Consider the following 19,573-nt stretch of genomic DNA (forward strand, 5'->3'; position numbering starts at 1 on the left):
GATGGTTTATATAGTGGTGTCTCTAACAGTTGTAGTTTTACATCCAAGATTGGTTCTTTGTTCCAGTTCTAGCCCCCGTCAACAAGAGATGACCATGAAAATGACAGGAATTTAGATTCCATTGGCTCATGGTCAAAGTAGCTCCCAGAGATAATAACCAACTATAGCCAACCAGTGAATTTGTAGATTTTACTGGGGAAGTACCATAGATTTAAGTAATGGTTGGTTATGCCACAGCAGAGATACATAATTTATCATTTAAATTACTATGATTTAATAATTTATATCATTTGCTTTTGTTTATGTTTGACAAGGTTTGTGGCCTTGCCCCATGTGTCACAAACCGTCTGTTTCTGGAGCTGAACTAAAACCACATGAGACTCCGCTTACTGTCATCAACTGAGTGAGCTGTAACGCATTTATACGGCCGTATTACGTCTATCACTATGATAGGTGGAAAAAGTAGTTCCTATCCCATAATATATTTACTCTCCATTGTTATACACTATGGAAAAACATTTTTTAATATATTTCGATGTCCTGTATAATAGTAACCTTACTTATTAAAATTCTATTTTATAATAAAGCAGTGCAACAGTTTATGTTTTATTTAAAGTCAGTACATTTTACCATCAGTCACTTTTAGTTCAGCTTCTCTTTTCTGTGCTTTGTTTCAACTTTCTTTTAAATGTTGGCCCTCTGGCAGCCTCATAATTTTTTCCTCTTCCATTTTCTCTCTCGGTAAAATACTTCTCTCATGACTAAATGAAAGTAAATGGAACGATCTGATATCGTCATGTTGGTGTTGTTCCCACATCATCATGAAAATGTTCTTCCAGGTTCAACATTGCAAGTGACCAATCAGAATGTGTGACGTCATACTTTTGCGACTTTGGGAAAAACCGCCGTAAAACAAAAACCTGTACTCTGTCCGCCGATCAACGGACCCTGACCCTAACCCTAACCCTTTAATAAACGCTAAGCAGAACTGATATTGTCCTTGCAACATTGGAATTTCATAAATGCACGAATGGCTTGGCGCGCAAAAGAATAACGTCACAAGAATGTGATTGGTCACTTGCAATGTTGAACCTGGAACAACATTTTCATGATGATGTGGGAACAACACCAACACGACGATATCAGATCATCCAAGTAAATGCTTGGTCTCAAATGCTTTTCATTTTCAGCCGCAGGTCTTTTCTAAGACACTGCAGCAGTGTTTGTAACCTTTAAACCTCTCCTCATGAGCAGGCCCAATTCTAATTAACAGCTCAGTTTTTAAAATGTTACCCAGTGAAAAGGCTAAAATGGAAAGGCTGTTTAGGACTACTGTGACTGTTTCATTACTTTTTTGCTTTCAAATCTCACCCTGACCTGCCGGAGACAGCAACATGCTATATTTTAACATGCTATACTATATTTTCAAAATTTTATCTACTGAGTCCAAGGTTGCTCAGTTTGGGTGCACAGTTTTAGAGCGTTTTTACAAAAAGCAGCCTCTGGCACCATGAAAGACTCTCAGCAGCACTTTCATTCGGATTATCATTTCTCATACTCAATTTCATTCATTATGATATAATGTGCTGAAAAAGAAAGAAACTGACATCTATCACTTCTCCTCTCCATCAGTGAAGGTGTGTTCAGCTGGAAAACACAAGCATCTAACTTCTTCAGATGTTATAAGCAAACGGTGAAGATGCCAGAAAAGATTTCAAAGGCATGAAAGCTGTGCTTGTGTCCTGCCAGACGGATGGGGTACTGAGAGATAAACTGAGCATGACTGTTTATGCAGACTGTCATATCTGCTTGTGTCATGTCTCAGTTTTATGTAACGTCTTTATGCGTTCACTGTAGTACACGCATCCCTGAAACTCTGGACTATTTGCCTGGATCAGAGCAGAATATACTGCTCTCAGTCTCAGCATGCCACAAAAGAAAACAAAAGCTCACCATATGCATTTTACACTATATGAGCAATTTATCTCTAAAGTTATTACATCAGCTCAAGGGAGACTGGTGAACCATCTGTAGCATGCAATACGGGTCTATTGTGGTGAGAGAGAGCTAAGAGTACAGGAAATGCTGTCATGTTACTAGTCTATCTGCAGTACCCCCTCACCTATGGCTAAGAGCTCAGATACATGTAGTAGAAATGAGCTGCCTCTGTAGTAACTACTAGGGATGGGTACCGGTATCCGGTGCCATTATGGCACTGGTTCTGACATAAACGGTAGTAACCAGACTGAAAAGCAGCGCACATTTCGGTGCTTTATTTCAGTGCTTTTTTTCCCTGAGATGTCATACACTTTGGATTCCAGCCAATCATTTTACCTTTGCAAGCGTAGTAGGCGGGCCCAGGTACGTACGTTCTTTTAGAGCAGAGCTACAGATTAAAAATGCCCAAAGCAAAGCGGTCAAAGTCTGGCTGTACTTCACAGCAAAAGATGCAAACTCAGCAGCCTGCAACAAGTGCTTTAAGGTGATACTGTCAAAGGAGGTAACACCTCAAATCCGATGAAACACCTGGCAACGCATGGCGTTTTTTTTAAAAGCCGAGAAATGCACCGTATTTGATAGCTTGCTGCGAGACCTCACACCGTGCACATCTACTGCAGGTGTGGTGCCTGTTATCGGACCCGGAGTTAGCAACATCCCCCAAAAACCCGAAGAGGAGAGTCCTGGCCCCTAGCCCTGCCAGTGTAGCAGAAATGATGATGGATGATGATGGCAGCAGCCACCGTTCTTCTCTGCGTGAGTAGCTTAATGTTGTTCGTGTGTAATTTCCGTTGAGTAGGCTAACCACGTTATTACATTAACAAATGTAAGGTGAACTAGCAAACACCATCGTAGTTACATGCAGCTGTCTTCTTGTTTGATGGCAGATACTCCCTTCACCCTGGCCAAAAAGGCTAAAATGACCAAAGAAAAAGTGGAAAACAACTAAACATGAGAGGTTTTTGGACAAAGTTGGTGGGGTTTTTTTTTCCATTGTTTAAGCACTGCTTCCAGCCAAGAGTGATACCATATATGCCCCATAGCTTCAGAAAAGGCTAACATTGTTATCTTTTTACAAAAAAACCCCAGCTAAACATGAGAGGTTTTTGGACAAAGTTTGTGTTCTTGATTCTTTAAGCACCGGTTCGAGCACCGGTTCGAGCACCGGTTCGAGCACCGTTTAAGCACCGGCACCGTTTCAAAAGTACCGGTTTGGTACTGGTATCGGATAAAACCTAAATGATACCCATCCCTAGTGACTACAGTGACTAGCTCAGAGTAGAGCTGCTACTCCTCTACACTGAAAGGAGCAAGCGGAGGTAGTTTGGGCATTAGATCAGGATACAACCTCGGGACCCTTCCTTGGAGAGGTGTTTTATGCATCTCTTACCAGAAGGAGAGCCTGGCCAGACCCCAGGGTCTGGGAAAATGTCTCTTAGCTGGCTTGGGACAGCCTCAGCAAACTAGAGCATGCAAATATATAATATTGATAGAATATCCGCTACAACCCGCGTTTATCAAATCACTGCCAATATCCTACACATATATCCATGTTATGTCGAACCAGGTAAGCTTTGAGGTAGCCTTTCAGCTTTTACCCAGTGCTAATCATAAGGGATTATCTGACTACTGTGATGTTCAGTCTAGTACTGTATGGCATTTATCCTACAATATAAAACACCTTATTGTGAACTGGATCTAAATTAATAAAACTGAGCCAACATATATATGCCACTGATATTATATGTAAGCCTTGCTAGATGTGCAGTGACCACAGTGCATTGTGAAGGAGTAAAGGAGAAGGAGTGCAAGGAAGTAGTAATGAAAAACATTACACTGAGATTTAACTGAGGATTTAATTTGCAAAACTTGCAAAAGGCAAAAATAAGTTAATAGTGTTTTTCCAGGACATGAACAGTAAGTATGTGTGAGCATTTATTAATGATGGCCAATGGTGGATTTTATTTTTGCATCCAATTTTCTCTACTCCTCTCAGAACAAGCGAGTCTCGGGGCTATATAAAGATGCTTCTGCACACGAACACACGTAGAGTTAGGCACACACACACGAGTAAGCAAATGGCGTTTGATCTAATTATTTTTTTCTTTTTCTTCATTAGCTCATTTTGTACTTTGTGACAGATGGAGAGGGGATGCCAGGGACCTCACAAAGCTGATTGCAGCGCCTCAAAAAGCTTAAACCAGAAGGCATGTAGGTCATCGAGTCACAGTTAAAGAGATTTTAACAATACAACACGCGGTTGTTTCTGTCTTCATCTTGCTGCTTTATAAAATAGTCATATGCTTCATTTAAAAACAGTGAAGTGGTTGTGAATTTAAAGGATTTTAGCTTAAATGTACAGCAGTTCTACAATGAGCTGTGACTGCATGTAAAGTTATTTATCATTTATTATAAATAATAAAACTGCAATTAACTATTTACCACCTTATTTTGTCAGCATTAGACGGGTGTAAGGAAGTTCCACACTCATAACTGCACGATAGCGAGATGTTACTGAACTAGGCCAAGGGGTTCTCAGGTTTTTGGGACCAAGGAAAATCTGGTATAGTCCTAAAATAGATTAAACTGCTTTTGACTTAGCATCACTTGTCACAATCGCATCCCTTTCTATTACATGCCTCGACACAACTGAACAGATTTGCAAATGATTGCTCCAAAGACAACATGTGAGAGAGTTATGGGCATAAAATTGTTGTGAATCATCCTGATATGAATGGATATTTTAAAGATGCATCGCAATATTAACCGTAAAATTAATCACATCACATTATCTTTTAGAAGTAAGCTACTTTTCTTTCTGCTATATAATTTGTGTGTACTTCAAACATTAAAATCAAGTCAGGATGGAGTTCAGCCTTTCTATGTGTGATTGTTGGTATTGCGATGTTTGTCATTTCTAGTACTTTTTTTGACTTATTTTGTTGGCTTGTGGGGCTTTTTTATTGGCTGTTATAGTGATGGTTGGGTTTCTATTCTTGATTGGTAATTTTTTTAAATACGTCCAGTAGCGGTGGTAAGGTTTTTCTGTTTTGTTTGGTTTTGTTTTTGGTTTATGTTGGATGATAATTGCTATTTTTGTGGATTGTCAGTCCTTGGGACCTTTTGCTGTTGTTGATTGTGAATAGCTGCTGTTGTGGTTGGGTTTTTCGTTTTTGAATTCTGCTGGTTGTTTATTATGTGTTGTGATCATTTTTGTTTTGGTAGATTCTGGTGTTAGTTTTGGTTGTTAATTTAAATATTATTCAATTATTGGTTTTTGTTAGGAGATAATGTGTTTTTTTCTACGTTGTTGGTTGCTGGGCTCTCTGTTGTGTTTTTGGTTGGTAAAAGTTTCTGTTGTGGATTTTGCTCTTTTTTAGTTTTTGGATTGCAGTCTTTGTGTTTACTGTTGATTATTGTGGTGAGTTTCGAGGGGTTACTCTTTGTGTGATGATTATTGATTTTGGTTGTTTTTGCAGAGAACTTCTCCATGGGTATTAATGAAGTACACATTATTATACCCTCGAAGTTAAATCTTAACCTTTCCCAAACACAATGTACTACTAAAGGAGGATCGACTCACACAGCGTGGAATTTTTTAGACAATAGTAGAAGTCTGTAAAACAGAGATCTATGATAGTTCAGCTTTTTAAGCAACAGCAAAAATAGGAGGAGGCATTTGTGTGTCTTTATTAGATTTATTGACAATAACAAACAGTCTCTTTGCAGAGATTCTTTGTCTGTGCACTCTCATCTTAACACGCCTTGTAGTACTGATACTTCTCTCTCTATGCAGAAACATTTTACCTCTCCATCAATGTTTGTTGTCTTGTTTACTGCTACATCAATGCTCCCTGAAGTGTATGCTCTGAATAAAATATATTATTGTGCTTCTTCAGGCCTGACGAGCTCTGACAGCTAAGGCAATTTCCCTCCCACGTCACACTCCATTACCTCTCACAGTTTGTTAAAATTCATTAGCATGTGTGCTGATGTGGTGCTTATAAATTCACCTGTTTAGTTAGTCGTTTCATGTTAAGTCATGCATTTAGAAGACTAAATTCTCTAAGATTTATCAGGATGTTTTGTATGTTTTAATTAATTGCTATCATTTATGTCTTGTTCACACTAATTTATGGCAAAACTCTCTCAGTTGTGTTGGCATTTCTGAGAATAACCTAAAAACACAGATTTTCAACCCATCTTTCAGTTTGAACATGAATAGTTGCGCTAAAACAAAGTACGGTGAATCATGCAGCCGAGTGAAGTTTCACAACTAAGCATCACAGCCGGGGGACATGTGAAACTGTTTACACTTGTCTCATTAGACAGAAATAAAACTGAGGTGAAACTGCCTACCACGTATCAAAGCAGGTGATTAAGAATTGGTCTTGGCTTCTCTTGCTGTTCAGTCCTGTTTCATGCTTCATGTTGACACCAACATAGTCTCCAACTCATTAAAAAGGTAAAACTGGCACAAAGGCAGTTTAGTCCTTTACAGCCAGAAAACAAAACTTCAGTCACGTGATACCAGTCTTCTGTTGCTACACTCATTACTGCTCAGTCTTTCTTTTGACTCTCACTCTATGAATACTGAAAGACTGCATTTGATTCATCGTGTGCAATCAGCACCATCAAATGTTCTAAGAAAATGCATCTTCATATTTCTAAAATTTAAATAAATATTCTAGATTTACATCTCATTAACAAATGCAGATGACTGACAACATTTCCTTTAGACGTTCATAGATGAAATATTCTTCCCTAATGTCTAAATTATTGTATACATTTTTCTGGGGAAGTAATTTAAAATATTTATTTTGTGCACATCAAATTATTTTACTGACAACAATGGGAAAAATCTTGAATTCTCACTTAAGAAGAACTGCGCGAGAAATCACTACCTGGAGGGTGGTCAATTAAAATATTTTAATTTCATTAATTTAAAAGATCAAAAGCCAGAATTCCTCATGCTTTATCTGCAGAATCATTCCTGAATTAGTATTATTAGTGCTGAAACTGTGCAATAATTTTACTTCTGCTTTGGCTCTTTTTCAAATATTCAGGTACAGAGATGGCGTTAAAGACTTACTTAGGAATATTTATACATGTAATGTAGCATCGTAATTATGGACAGACCCTCGAAGTGCGCTTTCTCAGCTGAATTCTACTGACATAGTTTTACAGTTAAGTCATACAATTTGGGAAAGAAAAACATACATAAGTTACTGTCATAATAACTAAGCCCATGTTAGTGATTTTGTTAACAGTAGTTTGGTGCTGAAGGACTATGGAGCATTTGGGTCTGTGCAAGTTAGATATTGGGGAATACATTCTTGAGCTTTTGCAGGTAATTTTAATATGGAAACATCTGCACATTTGAAATGGAACTAATAACCGGTGACACTGAATGCCCCACTGTGTGATGGATTCATTATTATTTCCATTAAAAAATGCATCTCCTGTTTTGTGCACAGTGTAATCTAAGATGCTTATTTTTGAAATAAATATCAATGTACTCCTTTCCTGTCTTTTTCAAAAATTAGGTGGGCCGAGAAATTTCCCCAAAGTTGGTCACCTGTCCATTTTTTATAGTTTTAAAAAAACGCAGGTGCCTTTGATGGTACCAAACTTTTTTCCGGTATTGTAGGGGAGAAAACTTACAGTACAGCACTTCTGATTCACACTGCTAGTGAAGATTTATATAAATTTGACAAGCTGAACGCATTCTGTACTGTACAGGAGATGCGGCACGAGATTGATTGATAATGGTCTACAGCTGATCAGGAAGCAGAACACGATGCGCTGTACAAAAAAAAAAGAAGAAAGAAGAAGAGGCAAATTGCACAAAAAAAATACGAAAGGTGAACCGTGTTATAGCGAGGGACCACTGTAATGCAAATATTTGAATATCTTTTTAATAAGAAATATCTCAGTGGTAAATGTTTATTCCCACTGTGCTTAGTGGGGTCAACTAATTATTCTTTATAATCTTTATAATCAGATTTGAGTGATCCTAGCAAAACTGCCTACATTCACCTCTGAATCACATAATACATCTAAATACAATTAACAATTAAGAAAACCAAAATGATAATGCATGATAATACAGTCATTATGACCAATAAAAAAAGGGATCTTGTAATGAAACATTAAAGTTTCGACTTTATTTTTTAGAAACGTCTGATTATTGTCATTCTAAAGCACATCACGTTTAACTTCCTTTTGAGCTTTGCCTTTTGTATACCCAAAGTCTCCTTCTCTAACATTAAAAATATATTGTGCTCATAAAAAATAGATCATAGATCATTTTAATTTAGATTTTTCAAAACAATCAGTTTAGTCTTATCTTTACACAAGAGAGCAGTGTGTGAGGGTTGACCAAAAAAAGTCATCCATGTTGGAAAATAGAATGGGTATCCCCCAAGGAACTGTCCTTGGCCCATTGCTGTTTAGGCTACGTTCACACTGCAGGTCTTAATGCTCAATTCCGATTTTTTGATCAAATCCGATTTTTTTGTCTGCTCGTTCACACTACAAATAAAATGCGACAACAAACGCACTCTAGTGTGAACGCTCAAAGTGTCCCGCATGCGCAAAAGAAGATGTCACACAACGCGCTCTGTTTAGACCCAGAGCAAACAATATTGTTTGACTGATGGCCCTTAATATAAAGACTTTGGGTGTAGTGATGGATGCAGACCTAAACTTAGAAAAACACATTAAGACAATAACAAAATCAGCTTACTGTCACCTCAAGAATATTTGAAGGATCAAAGATCTGATGTCTCAACAGGACCTGGAAACACTAGTCCATGCATTCATCTTTAGTAGGCTTGATTACTGTAACAGCATCTTTACAGGTCTACCTAAAAAATCAGTCAGACAACTACAGCTCATTCAGAACTCTGCTGCTCGAGTCCTCACTAAGACCAAAAAAGTGGACCACATCAGTCCAGCTCTGAGGTCTTTACACTGGCTGCCTGTCCGTCAGAGGATAGACTTTAAAGTTCTGATGCTGGTCTATAAAGCTCTGAATGGTTTAGGACCAAAATACATCAATGACCTCCTGACCCAGTATGAACCATCCAGATCCCTCAGGTCATCTGGATCCGGTCTTTTATCAGTTCCCAGAGTCAGAACCAGACACAGAGAAGCTGCATTCAGCTTTTATGCTCCTTATATCTGGAACAAACTCCCAGAAAGCCTCAGATCAGCTGAAACACTCAGTTTATTTAAATCCAGGATGAAGACTCACCTATTCTCAGCTGCATTTGAATAAAGTACCAAATCCACACTTTTAAGCTTAAATTTCAAAACTTACATTTAACTACTGATTTTATCTACTGTTCTGATTTTATCTGTTTTGATTCTATATACTGTTTTGTTTGTTGTTAGTTAGTTTGTTTGCTTGTTTTAATCAATTTTAAATCATGCTTTTTATTTGTCTTTGTTTCTAATGTCTCTGTAAAGCACTTTGAATCACCTTGTTGTTGAATTGTGCTATACAAATAAATTTGCCTTGCCTTGCCTTGCCTTTACCCTTTTGAATGTCAGTAAACCTGTTGACAACGCTCATCGGTCTTCAGAGTGGTGATATAAGAAAGGTGTTAACGCCCCTGCATCAGACATGCACCCATAACGGCACACTGTCCTTGTTTTAACAATAGCACAAACCTAACTTTACCATAAACTCAACCAAATCCAAACTTTTAACCTTACTCTTATCTTTAAATCTTAAATTTGAATGATTTCTGTCATGGGCTCATGTTCCCAAACAGATTAAGTTCCCAGCAATCTTAAGAAGACATGCACTTGGAGACAAAAACACACAAACACCACCACCTACACATGTCAGAAAGTGTTTTATTGCTCTGAGCACAGTGACAGTATTATATTAGAAGCAACAAAAAGCTGCTGGCGTGCGTCTGTATGTATAAACTTACCAACAGCCAAATTAGCAATGAAGAAGTTGGTGACAGTGCGGAGCGTCTTGAAGCGATAGATGACATAGATCACAAGAGAATTACCCAGAACTCCCAGCACAATAATGGTGCTGTAGGCCAGGATCAACACCACCTGTAAAACAAAACAAACAAACAGCTGTAAACATCTCTCAGAGGTAAATTGTTGCAGCAGAATAAACTAATTTAGAAAAAACAGAGGTGATGTGAAGTGGAACTTCTGTATCCCTCAACTGAAGAATGAATCGAGATTATATGATACTCTTCTTTTAGATAGTTTTATGTTTTATTTCCTACTTTTACCAAATTTATTTAATTATAATATGTTTTGTTTACACAGAGAGCAAAACAGTGTGTTATAATATAAAAAACAAACTGAAACATAAGACACATTTGGGGCGTCTGAACCTACAGTCACTTGTCAACTGGCTGTATTGCAGACTGATGTAAGGGTAAATGGGAATAATGGGAAAAATTGCAATCACTTTAGGCTACGTCCACACGTACACGGGTATTTTTGAAAACTGAGATTTTCTGTTTTCATTTTTTTTAAAAATCCCGTCCACACGTAAAAGCCAAAAACGAAGGAAAACGCTGCTAAGAACATTCAGTTCAACCAGGAAGGAGCATAGCAGCAAATAGGACCATCGTTTGTACCGCGACAACCTGCCTCCACTCAAAAACTGTGCTGTCAATGATTCCTGGAAAGACACGCGATACTTGAGGACCACTAGAAGCTCTAAAATGTCTCCTAAAAGGACAAGGAGGAAATGCAGTTGCTGCTAGGTCTTCTTTACCAGCACGTTGGTGTTGTGGGCCCAGGTGAGATTGACAGAGATCCTCCAGCAGCCACTAGGCCCAGGATCCTCCAGCAACCACTAGGCCCAGGCTCTTCCAGCAGCCACCAGGCCCAGGACCCTCCTGCTGCCACCAGGCCCAAGATCCTCCAACAGCCACTAGGCCCAGGATCCTCCAACAACCACTAGGCCCAGGCTCTTCCAGCAGCCAGTAGTCCCAGGATCCTCCAGCAGCCACTAGGCCCAGGCTCTTCCAGCAGCCACCAGGCCCAGGATCCTCCAGAAGCCACTGGGCCCAGGCTCCTCTAGCAAGGCACCAACAAGTAAATCGACAGTGACTTCAACGGGCCATCACAAGGTAATACCAATCTCACCATTTTCAGAATGCCGCCTAAAAAAGCAAACCCAGGAGTTGAAGAGGAGTTGGAGGAGATTAAGAAATCACTTAATTTCATGTCTGATGAACTGAGCAAAGTGGCTAAACAACAAGGTATGCTACATGACCTAATGGATGAAATAAAACAACTAAAAAACATGATAAAGGAGAAGGACAAGAAAATAGACGACTTGGAACGGTGAATCGAGGACCTTGAACAATACACAAGAATGGATGATTTAGTCATAAGTGGACTGGAGACGCAACACCGAACAGCAGAGTAACAGCTGGCGGAGGTAAAGACGGTGAAGATGCCCCGGTAGAGGAGCTGCAAATACTTGAAAAGCAAGTGATAAAATTCCTTCAAACGAAGAATGTAAGTATTCAGAGCCATCATATCGCAGCATGCCACACACTCCCCAGAAAAGACAGTAAAACAAAGCCAGCAATTATTCTTCGGTTTGCGAGTCGCAAAACAAAGATTGAGTTACTGAAACAGGGAAAGAAGCTGAAACGGACCGGTGTGTATTTAAATGCACATTTAACGAAAAAGACTGCTGAAATTGCAAGACAGGCATGCAGCCTGAAAAAACAAAATAAGATATAAGCGACATGGACGAGGAACTGCAAAGTAATGATAAGACTAAATGGCAATCCCAAAGAAGCGAAAGTTGTGATGATAAGAGAACTCAAAGACTTAGAGCAATATACATAATCAGGAATGGAAAGTGTTTCTGGCCTTACGGCTCAAAAAACAATAGAAAAAACAACAACAAAAACAAAAAACACATAAATTTCAAGTTTGGACACAGATTATAGGTTTCCATTCAAAGATATTGAAGAGGAAGACTTTGATTATAAAAAGGACTGTCAAGGAGGTTATTTTGTTACACACACTGAGAAAAAAAACTTCAAAACGTTTCAACTATGCAGAGCACAACATGCATGACCCTGAAAGTAACATTGACCCAGATAACCACTTCTACAATAACACCAATAATACTTGTGAGTACTATACAGACGACCAATTCAATAGGAATATTAAAATGGCAAATGCATTGTTGGTCATACATTTCAATAGTAGAAGCCTGTATAAAATATTTTCTAAAATTACAGAATGTTTAAGTAAGTTAAAAAATTTTAATATAATTGCAATATCAGAAACATGGCTCGATAATGAGAAAGTTAGTGAAATGGGACTGGGAGGATATGAATTATTTACAATGAACAGAGTGAATAAAAAAGGAGGCGGTGTTGCTTTATATGTAGATAAAGTTTTGAAATGTAGTCTGATTGAATGTATGTCAAGCACCATAGATGACGTATTGGAATGTGTTACTATTGAAATCCATGTTGAAAAAGCTAACAATATAATTATAAGTTGCATCTATAGGACACCAGGATCATGCCTCGAGACATTCAATGAAAAACTTGCTGCCATGTTTAGCAACCTAAATGATAAAGTGCAAATAATTTGTGGTGATTTTAATATAGATTTGCTAAACCCAAATGGACATCAGAAAACAACAGATTTCATTAATACAATGTAGAGTAATTCCCTTTTCCCTGTAATTATAAAACCAAGTAGAATAGCAATTGATACAGCTACATTGATAGATAATATATTCACAAATAAAATTGACTATGAAATAGTAGGTGGACTTCTTATAACTGATATAAGCGATCATCTTCCTGTTTTTGCAATTTTTCAAAATTATTTTGGGATTAAAACTACAAACTAAACAATCAAACATTTGATATGATACGACATAGAACAACAAGAGCCATTGCTGCCCTCCAGGTGGACTTAAAAGAACGCAATTGGAATGAGGTTTTTGCAAATGAAGATTAAATAGTGCATATGATGCATTCCTATCAACTGTAGTTTCACTATATGAAAAACATTGTCCTTTAATGAAAATCACTAGAAAGCATCACAGATCAAATAAGCCATGGATCACAAAGGGGATAGAAGATGCATGTAAAAAAAAATAATAATAATCTATATAGGAGATTCATAAAACAGAGGACAAAAGATGCTGAAATGAAGTGCAAGTTATATAAAAATAGATTAGTAAATATTATAAGAACAAGTAAGAAAGAATATTACCAAAAATTATTGGAGCAAAGTAAAATGGTAAATGGCCTGCATTTGTATAGCGCTTTTCTAGTCCATAGGACCCCAAAGCGCTTTACACTACATTCAGTCATTCACCCATTCACACACAGGCGATAGCAAGCTACATTGTAGCCACAGCTGCCCTGGGGCGCACTGACAGAGGCGAGGCTGCCGAACACAGGCGCCACCGGGCCCTCTGACCACCACCAGTAGGCAAACACGGGGTTAGTATCTTGCCCAAGGACATTTGGCATGCAGCCAGGATGCAGCCTGGGATCGAACCACCGACCTTCTGATTAGTGGCTGACCTGCTCTGCCACCTGAGCTACAGCCAGGGGTGGCTGTAGCTCAGGTAGTAGAAGTAACACACAAAGTAGAAGTAACACACAAGAAACATGGAGGATATTAAATAGTATAATCAAAAAGGGCTCAAAAAATAAGAATTATCCAGACTATTTCAAAAAAGATAAAGATATTGTGCTTGATAAAACTAAAGACATTGCAAATGAATTTAATGATTTCTTTGTAAATGTTGGCTTTAATTTAGCAAAAGAAATTTCAGAGTCAAGAAATAATAACGACCTAAATAAACATATTACTCAGAATGTGTCCTCCATGTTTATTGGTGCTGTAACTCATAGAGAAATAATTAACATTGTGAAGACATTTAAAAATAAAAAGTCCACTGACTGTTTTGGTATTGACATGATGTTAGTTAAAAGTATTATAGAATATATAGTGCAACCTTTCGCATACATTTGTAATCTGTCCTTTCGAACTGGTGTGTTTCCCTCACAAGTGAAAATAGCAAAAGTTATTCCAATCCATAAAAACGGAGAGAGATGTCAGTTTACCAATTACAGGCCAATATCACTACTCCCACAGTTCTCAAAAATTTTAGGAAGGTTATTTGTTAATAGACTTGATAAATATATTGAGAAGCATAATCTAAGTGATAACCAATATGGCTTTAGAGCGAAAAGGTCCACTTCGATGGCAGTGATGGAACTTGTAGAAGGGATATCTAATGCAATAGATAATAAGGAATATACTGTTGGTGTTTTTATAGACTTAAAGAAGGCGTTTGATACAATTGATCATTTTATATTAATGAATAAACTAAGAAAAAAGAATGGTTAGGTTGTATGGCGGTGGTCAGCAAAGAGGTACAACAGTGAGTGTCTGCAGCCATCGATAAAACATGTTGGAGGCCTGAGGTAGATGGAATTATGAACACAGAAAAGTACTGTCAGAAAAAAAGAAAAATCTTTAATTTTGCACTATAGTGTGAACACAAATCCCCCAACTCGAGGATCACCACAACTTGACCTAATAGACCTACACTTTAGTTCACAGATTCACTTTGGCTAAGGTTTATTTCTGGGATTTCACACAACCCAGGGTTCAAATCATGAATACATAATGGTGTTGGATTTACATCATTATGAATGAAATCTGCTCTATTTGGAAGCAGCATGTCCCCCTCCCCTTTCAGCGGGTTACTTGCACTGCTGTAACTGGAGGCTTGTCGTCTCGTCTCTCTATGTACTGGACTGTATGTATCAGAGATAACAATAAAGTTTACTTTGACTTCAGCAGCGAGCAGGCGCACCGAGGGCTCTCACGCTCACTTTTCGCGTATAGAATTTCAAAAAAACATCGGTGCAAATTATAATCATGGTGTTTTCGTGTTTGTTGTTTTGTTTTTAGTTGGTTTTATTTTGCGAGTTGGGTATTAGATGCCGCTCCAGCCAGCCAGTGAATCCCCCGCCGCCCCGCCCTCTCCTCCCTGTACCACAAGCAGCAGGCGCACCTCGCAAACGGAAGGCACCCTTACTCCCAACAAATGGGCGACAGAAAACCGATCGGTGCCTATGCCATTCCCAATATGCGCTGGCTGATGTCAGGGCAGCATGAGTACGAGCAATTTTTTTTTTAAATTTTTTTTTTTTTGCCGATGCCCGTGATGCCCCCACCAAGATGCCGCCTTGGGCAACCGCCCGTGTCACCCGTATCAAAAATCGCTACTGGTTGATGAAGTACTATAGTCATCTGGACGACCAACTGCTCCAAGCTGGTCAAGAAGGCTCACCAGCGCCTCTTCTTCTTGAGGACTCTGAGGAAGAACCACCTGTCCTCAGACATCCTGGTGAACTTCTATCGCTGCACCATTAAGAGCATACTGACAAACATACTGTAGCGGGTCAGGGCTGTTCGGGGTTCTGTTTGTACAGTTATGTTTTGTGTATGTTGCCATGGTGACGGGTGACGCCCTCTCGCTGCAACGGTGTGTCCTTCCGGGGTCAGAGGGCGCCCTGTGTGTTGTTGTTGTTGTTGCCGCGCTGAGCAGCTAGCTAGCGGCAGTGTGTGTTTCTCCAAATGTTAATAAATGGCTGTGCTCCCTGGCTAGCTCATGGGAAGCAAGACCGAACGATACCTCCGTCTCCTCCATCTCTGAGCTCGCCACAATACTGTATAACAGTCTGGTACAGGAACTGCTCTGCCTCGGACCGGAAGGCGTTGTAGAGGGTCGTGAAAACTGCCCAATGCATCGCCAGAGCACCACTTCCTGCCATAAATGACATCTACAGGAAGCGGTGTCTGAAAAGGGCTGGGAAAATCATCAAAGACCCCAGTCACCCATCACATGGACTCTTCACCCTCCTGCCCTCTGGGAGGCGCTACAGGAGCCTCCGGACTAAGACCACCAGGTACCGGAACAGCTTCTTCCCTACAGCTGTCCAACATTAAACTCATGGACTGAACATACACACATCCACAACCACCTACACACACATAATGGACAAGACCCTCATACACACAATAATAACATGGCTGAACCACCACTCACAACCACTAGCACTTTATATAGCCTCTATAGAAATTATCCACATATTTCACTTAACTGCGCTACTGTATAATTCTGTAAAAACTAACATTCTGTACAATACGATAATTTTAATTCTACAACTGTTTATGACTTGCATAGTTCATATTTCTGTATAGTTTTCATATATATATATATATATATATATATATATATATATATTTTTTTTTTTTTTTTTTTTTTTTTTTGAGGCGACTGAGGTCCTTCAACATCTGCCAGAAAATGCTGAGGATTTTCTATGAGTCTGTTGTGGCCAGTGCGATCCTCTATGCTGTTGCATGCTGGGGGAGCAGGCTGAGGGTCGCAGATGCCAACAGACTTAATAAACTGATCCGTAAGGCCAGCAATGTTGTGGGGATGGAGCTGGACTCCCTCAAGTTGGTGTCGGAGAGGCGGATGCTGTCCAAGATAAAGACAATGTTGGATAACACCTCCCACCCACTCCATGACATGTTGGTCAGTCACAGGAGCACGTTCAGTGAGAGACTGAGATTACCGAAAAGCACCACTGAACGACACAGGAAATCATTCCTGCCTGTGGCCATCTCCCTGTACAACGCATCCACTTAACACACTGTTTGCTGCTACAGCTACACATGTTTCTTTTCCAACTATTTATTTATAAGTGACTTATGTATGTATGTATGTATATATATGTATATATTGTACTATTCTTAGTTAGCGTATTGTCTGTCTTGTCTTAATGTTGGTTTAAAATGGAGCACTGTAACAAAAAATAATTTCCCCCAGGGATCAATAAAGTATTCTGATTCTGATTGATATATATATATATATATATATATATATATATATATATATATATATATATATATATATATATCAAAGGTGTACTCTCAGTGGCAAGGGAACAATAATAATAAGAGAACAGCACCACCAAGGCTGGAGACGGAGCAATACTGAAAGAGCATATGGGAGAAGGACGCAACCCATAACGGCAATGCTCAGTGGCTAGTGGATCTGAGGGCAGACCATAGCGACCTCCCTGAACAGGGTCCAGTAACCATCACAGTGGCAGATATCCAAGAAAGGGTCTCCAGTATGAAGAGTTGGACAGCACCAGAGCCCGACATGGTTCACGCCTACTGGCTAAAGAAGCTGACTGCACTCCACGAGCGTCTGGCAGCACAAATGAACCAGCTGCTAGTTAACGAGAGACACCCGGAATGGCTAACCGAAGGTCGGACGGTCCTGATCCCCAAGGACCCCAAGAAGGGACCGGTCCCCTCCAACTACCGACCAATAACCTGCCTCAGTACCACATGGAAGCTCCTGTCAGACATCATATCAGCTAAGATGAACAGGCACATGGGTCAATACATGAGCGGGACACAGAAAGGAATTGGCAAGAATACCAGAGGCGCAAAACACCAGCTACTGGTAGACAGAACAGTCAGCCGAGACTGCAAGACCAGACTGACCAACCTGTGCACTGCCTGGATTGATTACAGGAAGGCCTATGACTCAATGCCCCACAGCTGGATACTGAAATGCCTAGAATTGTACAAGATCAATGGGACCCTAAGAGCCTTCATCAGGAACTCAATGGGGATGTGGCGTACAACACTAGAGGCCAACTCCAAGCCCATAGCACAAGTCACCATCAAGTGCGGGATCTACCAAGGAGATGCTCTGTCCCCACTGCTGTTCTGCATAGGCCTGAACCCCCTCAGTGAGATCATTAACAAGACTGGCTACGGATACCGACTACGGAACGGAGCAGTTGTCAGCCACCTCCTGTACATGGATGATATCAAACTGTATGCCAAGAGTGAACGAGACATCGATTCACTGATCCACACTACCAGGCGATACAGCAATGACATTGGAATGTCGTTCGGACTGGAGAAGTGTAGTTGAATGGTAACAAAGAGAGGGAAGGTAGTCAGAACTGAGGGGATTGAACTACCAGAAGGCAACATTGCAGACATAGAGGACAGTTACAAGTACCTGGGGATCCTGCAGGCGAATGGGAACCATGAAGAGGCTGCTAGAAAAGCTGCAACCACCAAGTACCTGCAGAGGGTCAGGCAAGTCCTGAGGAGTCAGCTGAATGGTAAGAACAAGATCCGGGCCATCAACACTTACGCCCTGCCCGTGATCAGGTACCCTGCTGGGGTAATAGGCTGGCCAAAGGAGGAGATAGAAGCCACTGACATAAAGACAAGAAAGCTCCTTACCATGCATGGAGGGTTTCACCCCAAGTCCAGCACCCTGAGGCTGTACGCTAAGTGCAAGGAAGGGGGCCGGGGACTGGTGAGTGTCAGCACCACAGTCCAGGATGAGACAACGAACATCCAAGAATACATTGGGAAGATGGCCCCAACTGACCGAGTGCTCAGTGAATACCTCAGGCAGCAGAAACCCAAGAAAGAGGAGGGAGACGAGGAACCATCATGGAAGGACAGGCCCCTGCACGGTATGTACCACCGGCAGATAGAGGAGGTGGCTGATATCCAGAAATCCTACCAGTGGCTGGACAAAGTTGGACTGAAAGACAGCACAGAGGCACTAATCATGGCAGCACAAGAACAAGCTCTGAGTACAAGATCCATAGAGGCTGGGGTCTATCACACCAGGCAAGACCCTAGGTGCAGGCTGTGTAAAGATGCCCCAGAGACAATCCAGCACATAACAGCAGGGTGCAAGATGCTAGCAGGCAAGGCATACATGGAACGCCATAACCAAGTGGCCGGCATAGTGTACAGGAACATCTGTGCCGAGTATAACCTGGAAGTCCCGAGGTCAAAATGGGAGATGCCCCCAAGGGTGGTGGAGAATGACCGAGCTAAGATCCTGTGGGACTTCCAGATACAGATGGACAAAATGGTGGTGGCTAACCAACCGGACATAGTGGTGGTAGACAAACAGAAGAAGACGGCCGTAGTGATCGATGTAGCGGTTCCGAATGACAGCAATATCAGGAAGAAGGAACACGAGAAGCTGGAGAAATACCAAGGGCTCAGAGAAGAGCTCGAGAGGATGTGGAGGGTGAAGGTAACAGTGGTCCCCGTGGTAATCGGAGCACTAGGTGCGGTGACTCCCAAGCTAGGCGAGTGGCTCCAGCAGATCCCAGGAATAACATCGGAGATCTCTGTCCAGAAGAGCGCAGTCCTGGGAACAGCTAAGATACTGCGCAGGACCCTCAAGCTCCCAGGCCTCTGGTAGAGGACCCGAGCTTGAAGGATATACCGCCCTCAGGGGCGTGCTGGGTGTTTTTATATATATATATATATATATATATATATATATATACATACATACATATATATATATATATTAGGGGTGCAACAATATTCGTATCGATATTGAACCGTTCGATACAGTGCTTTCGGTTCGGTACGCATATGTATCGAACAATACAACATTTGTAATTTATTTTATCAATTTTCCTTCTGACGATGCTGTCTGTGT

The 19,573-nt window shown here is 40.4% G+C and overlaps 2 protein-coding genes across 2 annotated transcripts in view; both read right to left on the reverse strand.

Annotated features, from left to right (window-relative positions):
* The window catches only part of LOC309698633 (uncharacterized protein), a gene marked incomplete at its 5' end in the record, with an annotated part of 421,704 nt that overhangs the window by 92,622 nt on the left and 309,509 nt on the right, over positions 1 to 19,573 (reverse strand). The window lies entirely within an intron of this gene.
* npy2rl (neuropeptide Y receptor Y2, like) overlaps positions 1 to 19,573 on the reverse strand; it is an 89,374-nt gene that overhangs the window by 25,380 nt on the left and 44,421 nt on the right. Inside the window, exon 3 of the mRNA XM_082526428.1 lies at positions 9,945 to 10,077. Within this exon, the coding sequence (XP_082382554.1) occupies positions 9,945 to 10,077 (133 nt within the window). The remainder of the gene's footprint in view (positions 1 to 9,944; positions 10,078 to 19,573) is intronic.

Source organism: Aulonocara stuartgranti (assembly GCF_965226115.1).
Source record: "Aulonocara stuartgranti genome assembly, chromosome: 3".
NCBI classification, from domain to species: domain Eukaryota; kingdom Metazoa; phylum Chordata; class Actinopteri; order Cichliformes; family Cichlidae; genus Aulonocara; species Aulonocara stuartgranti.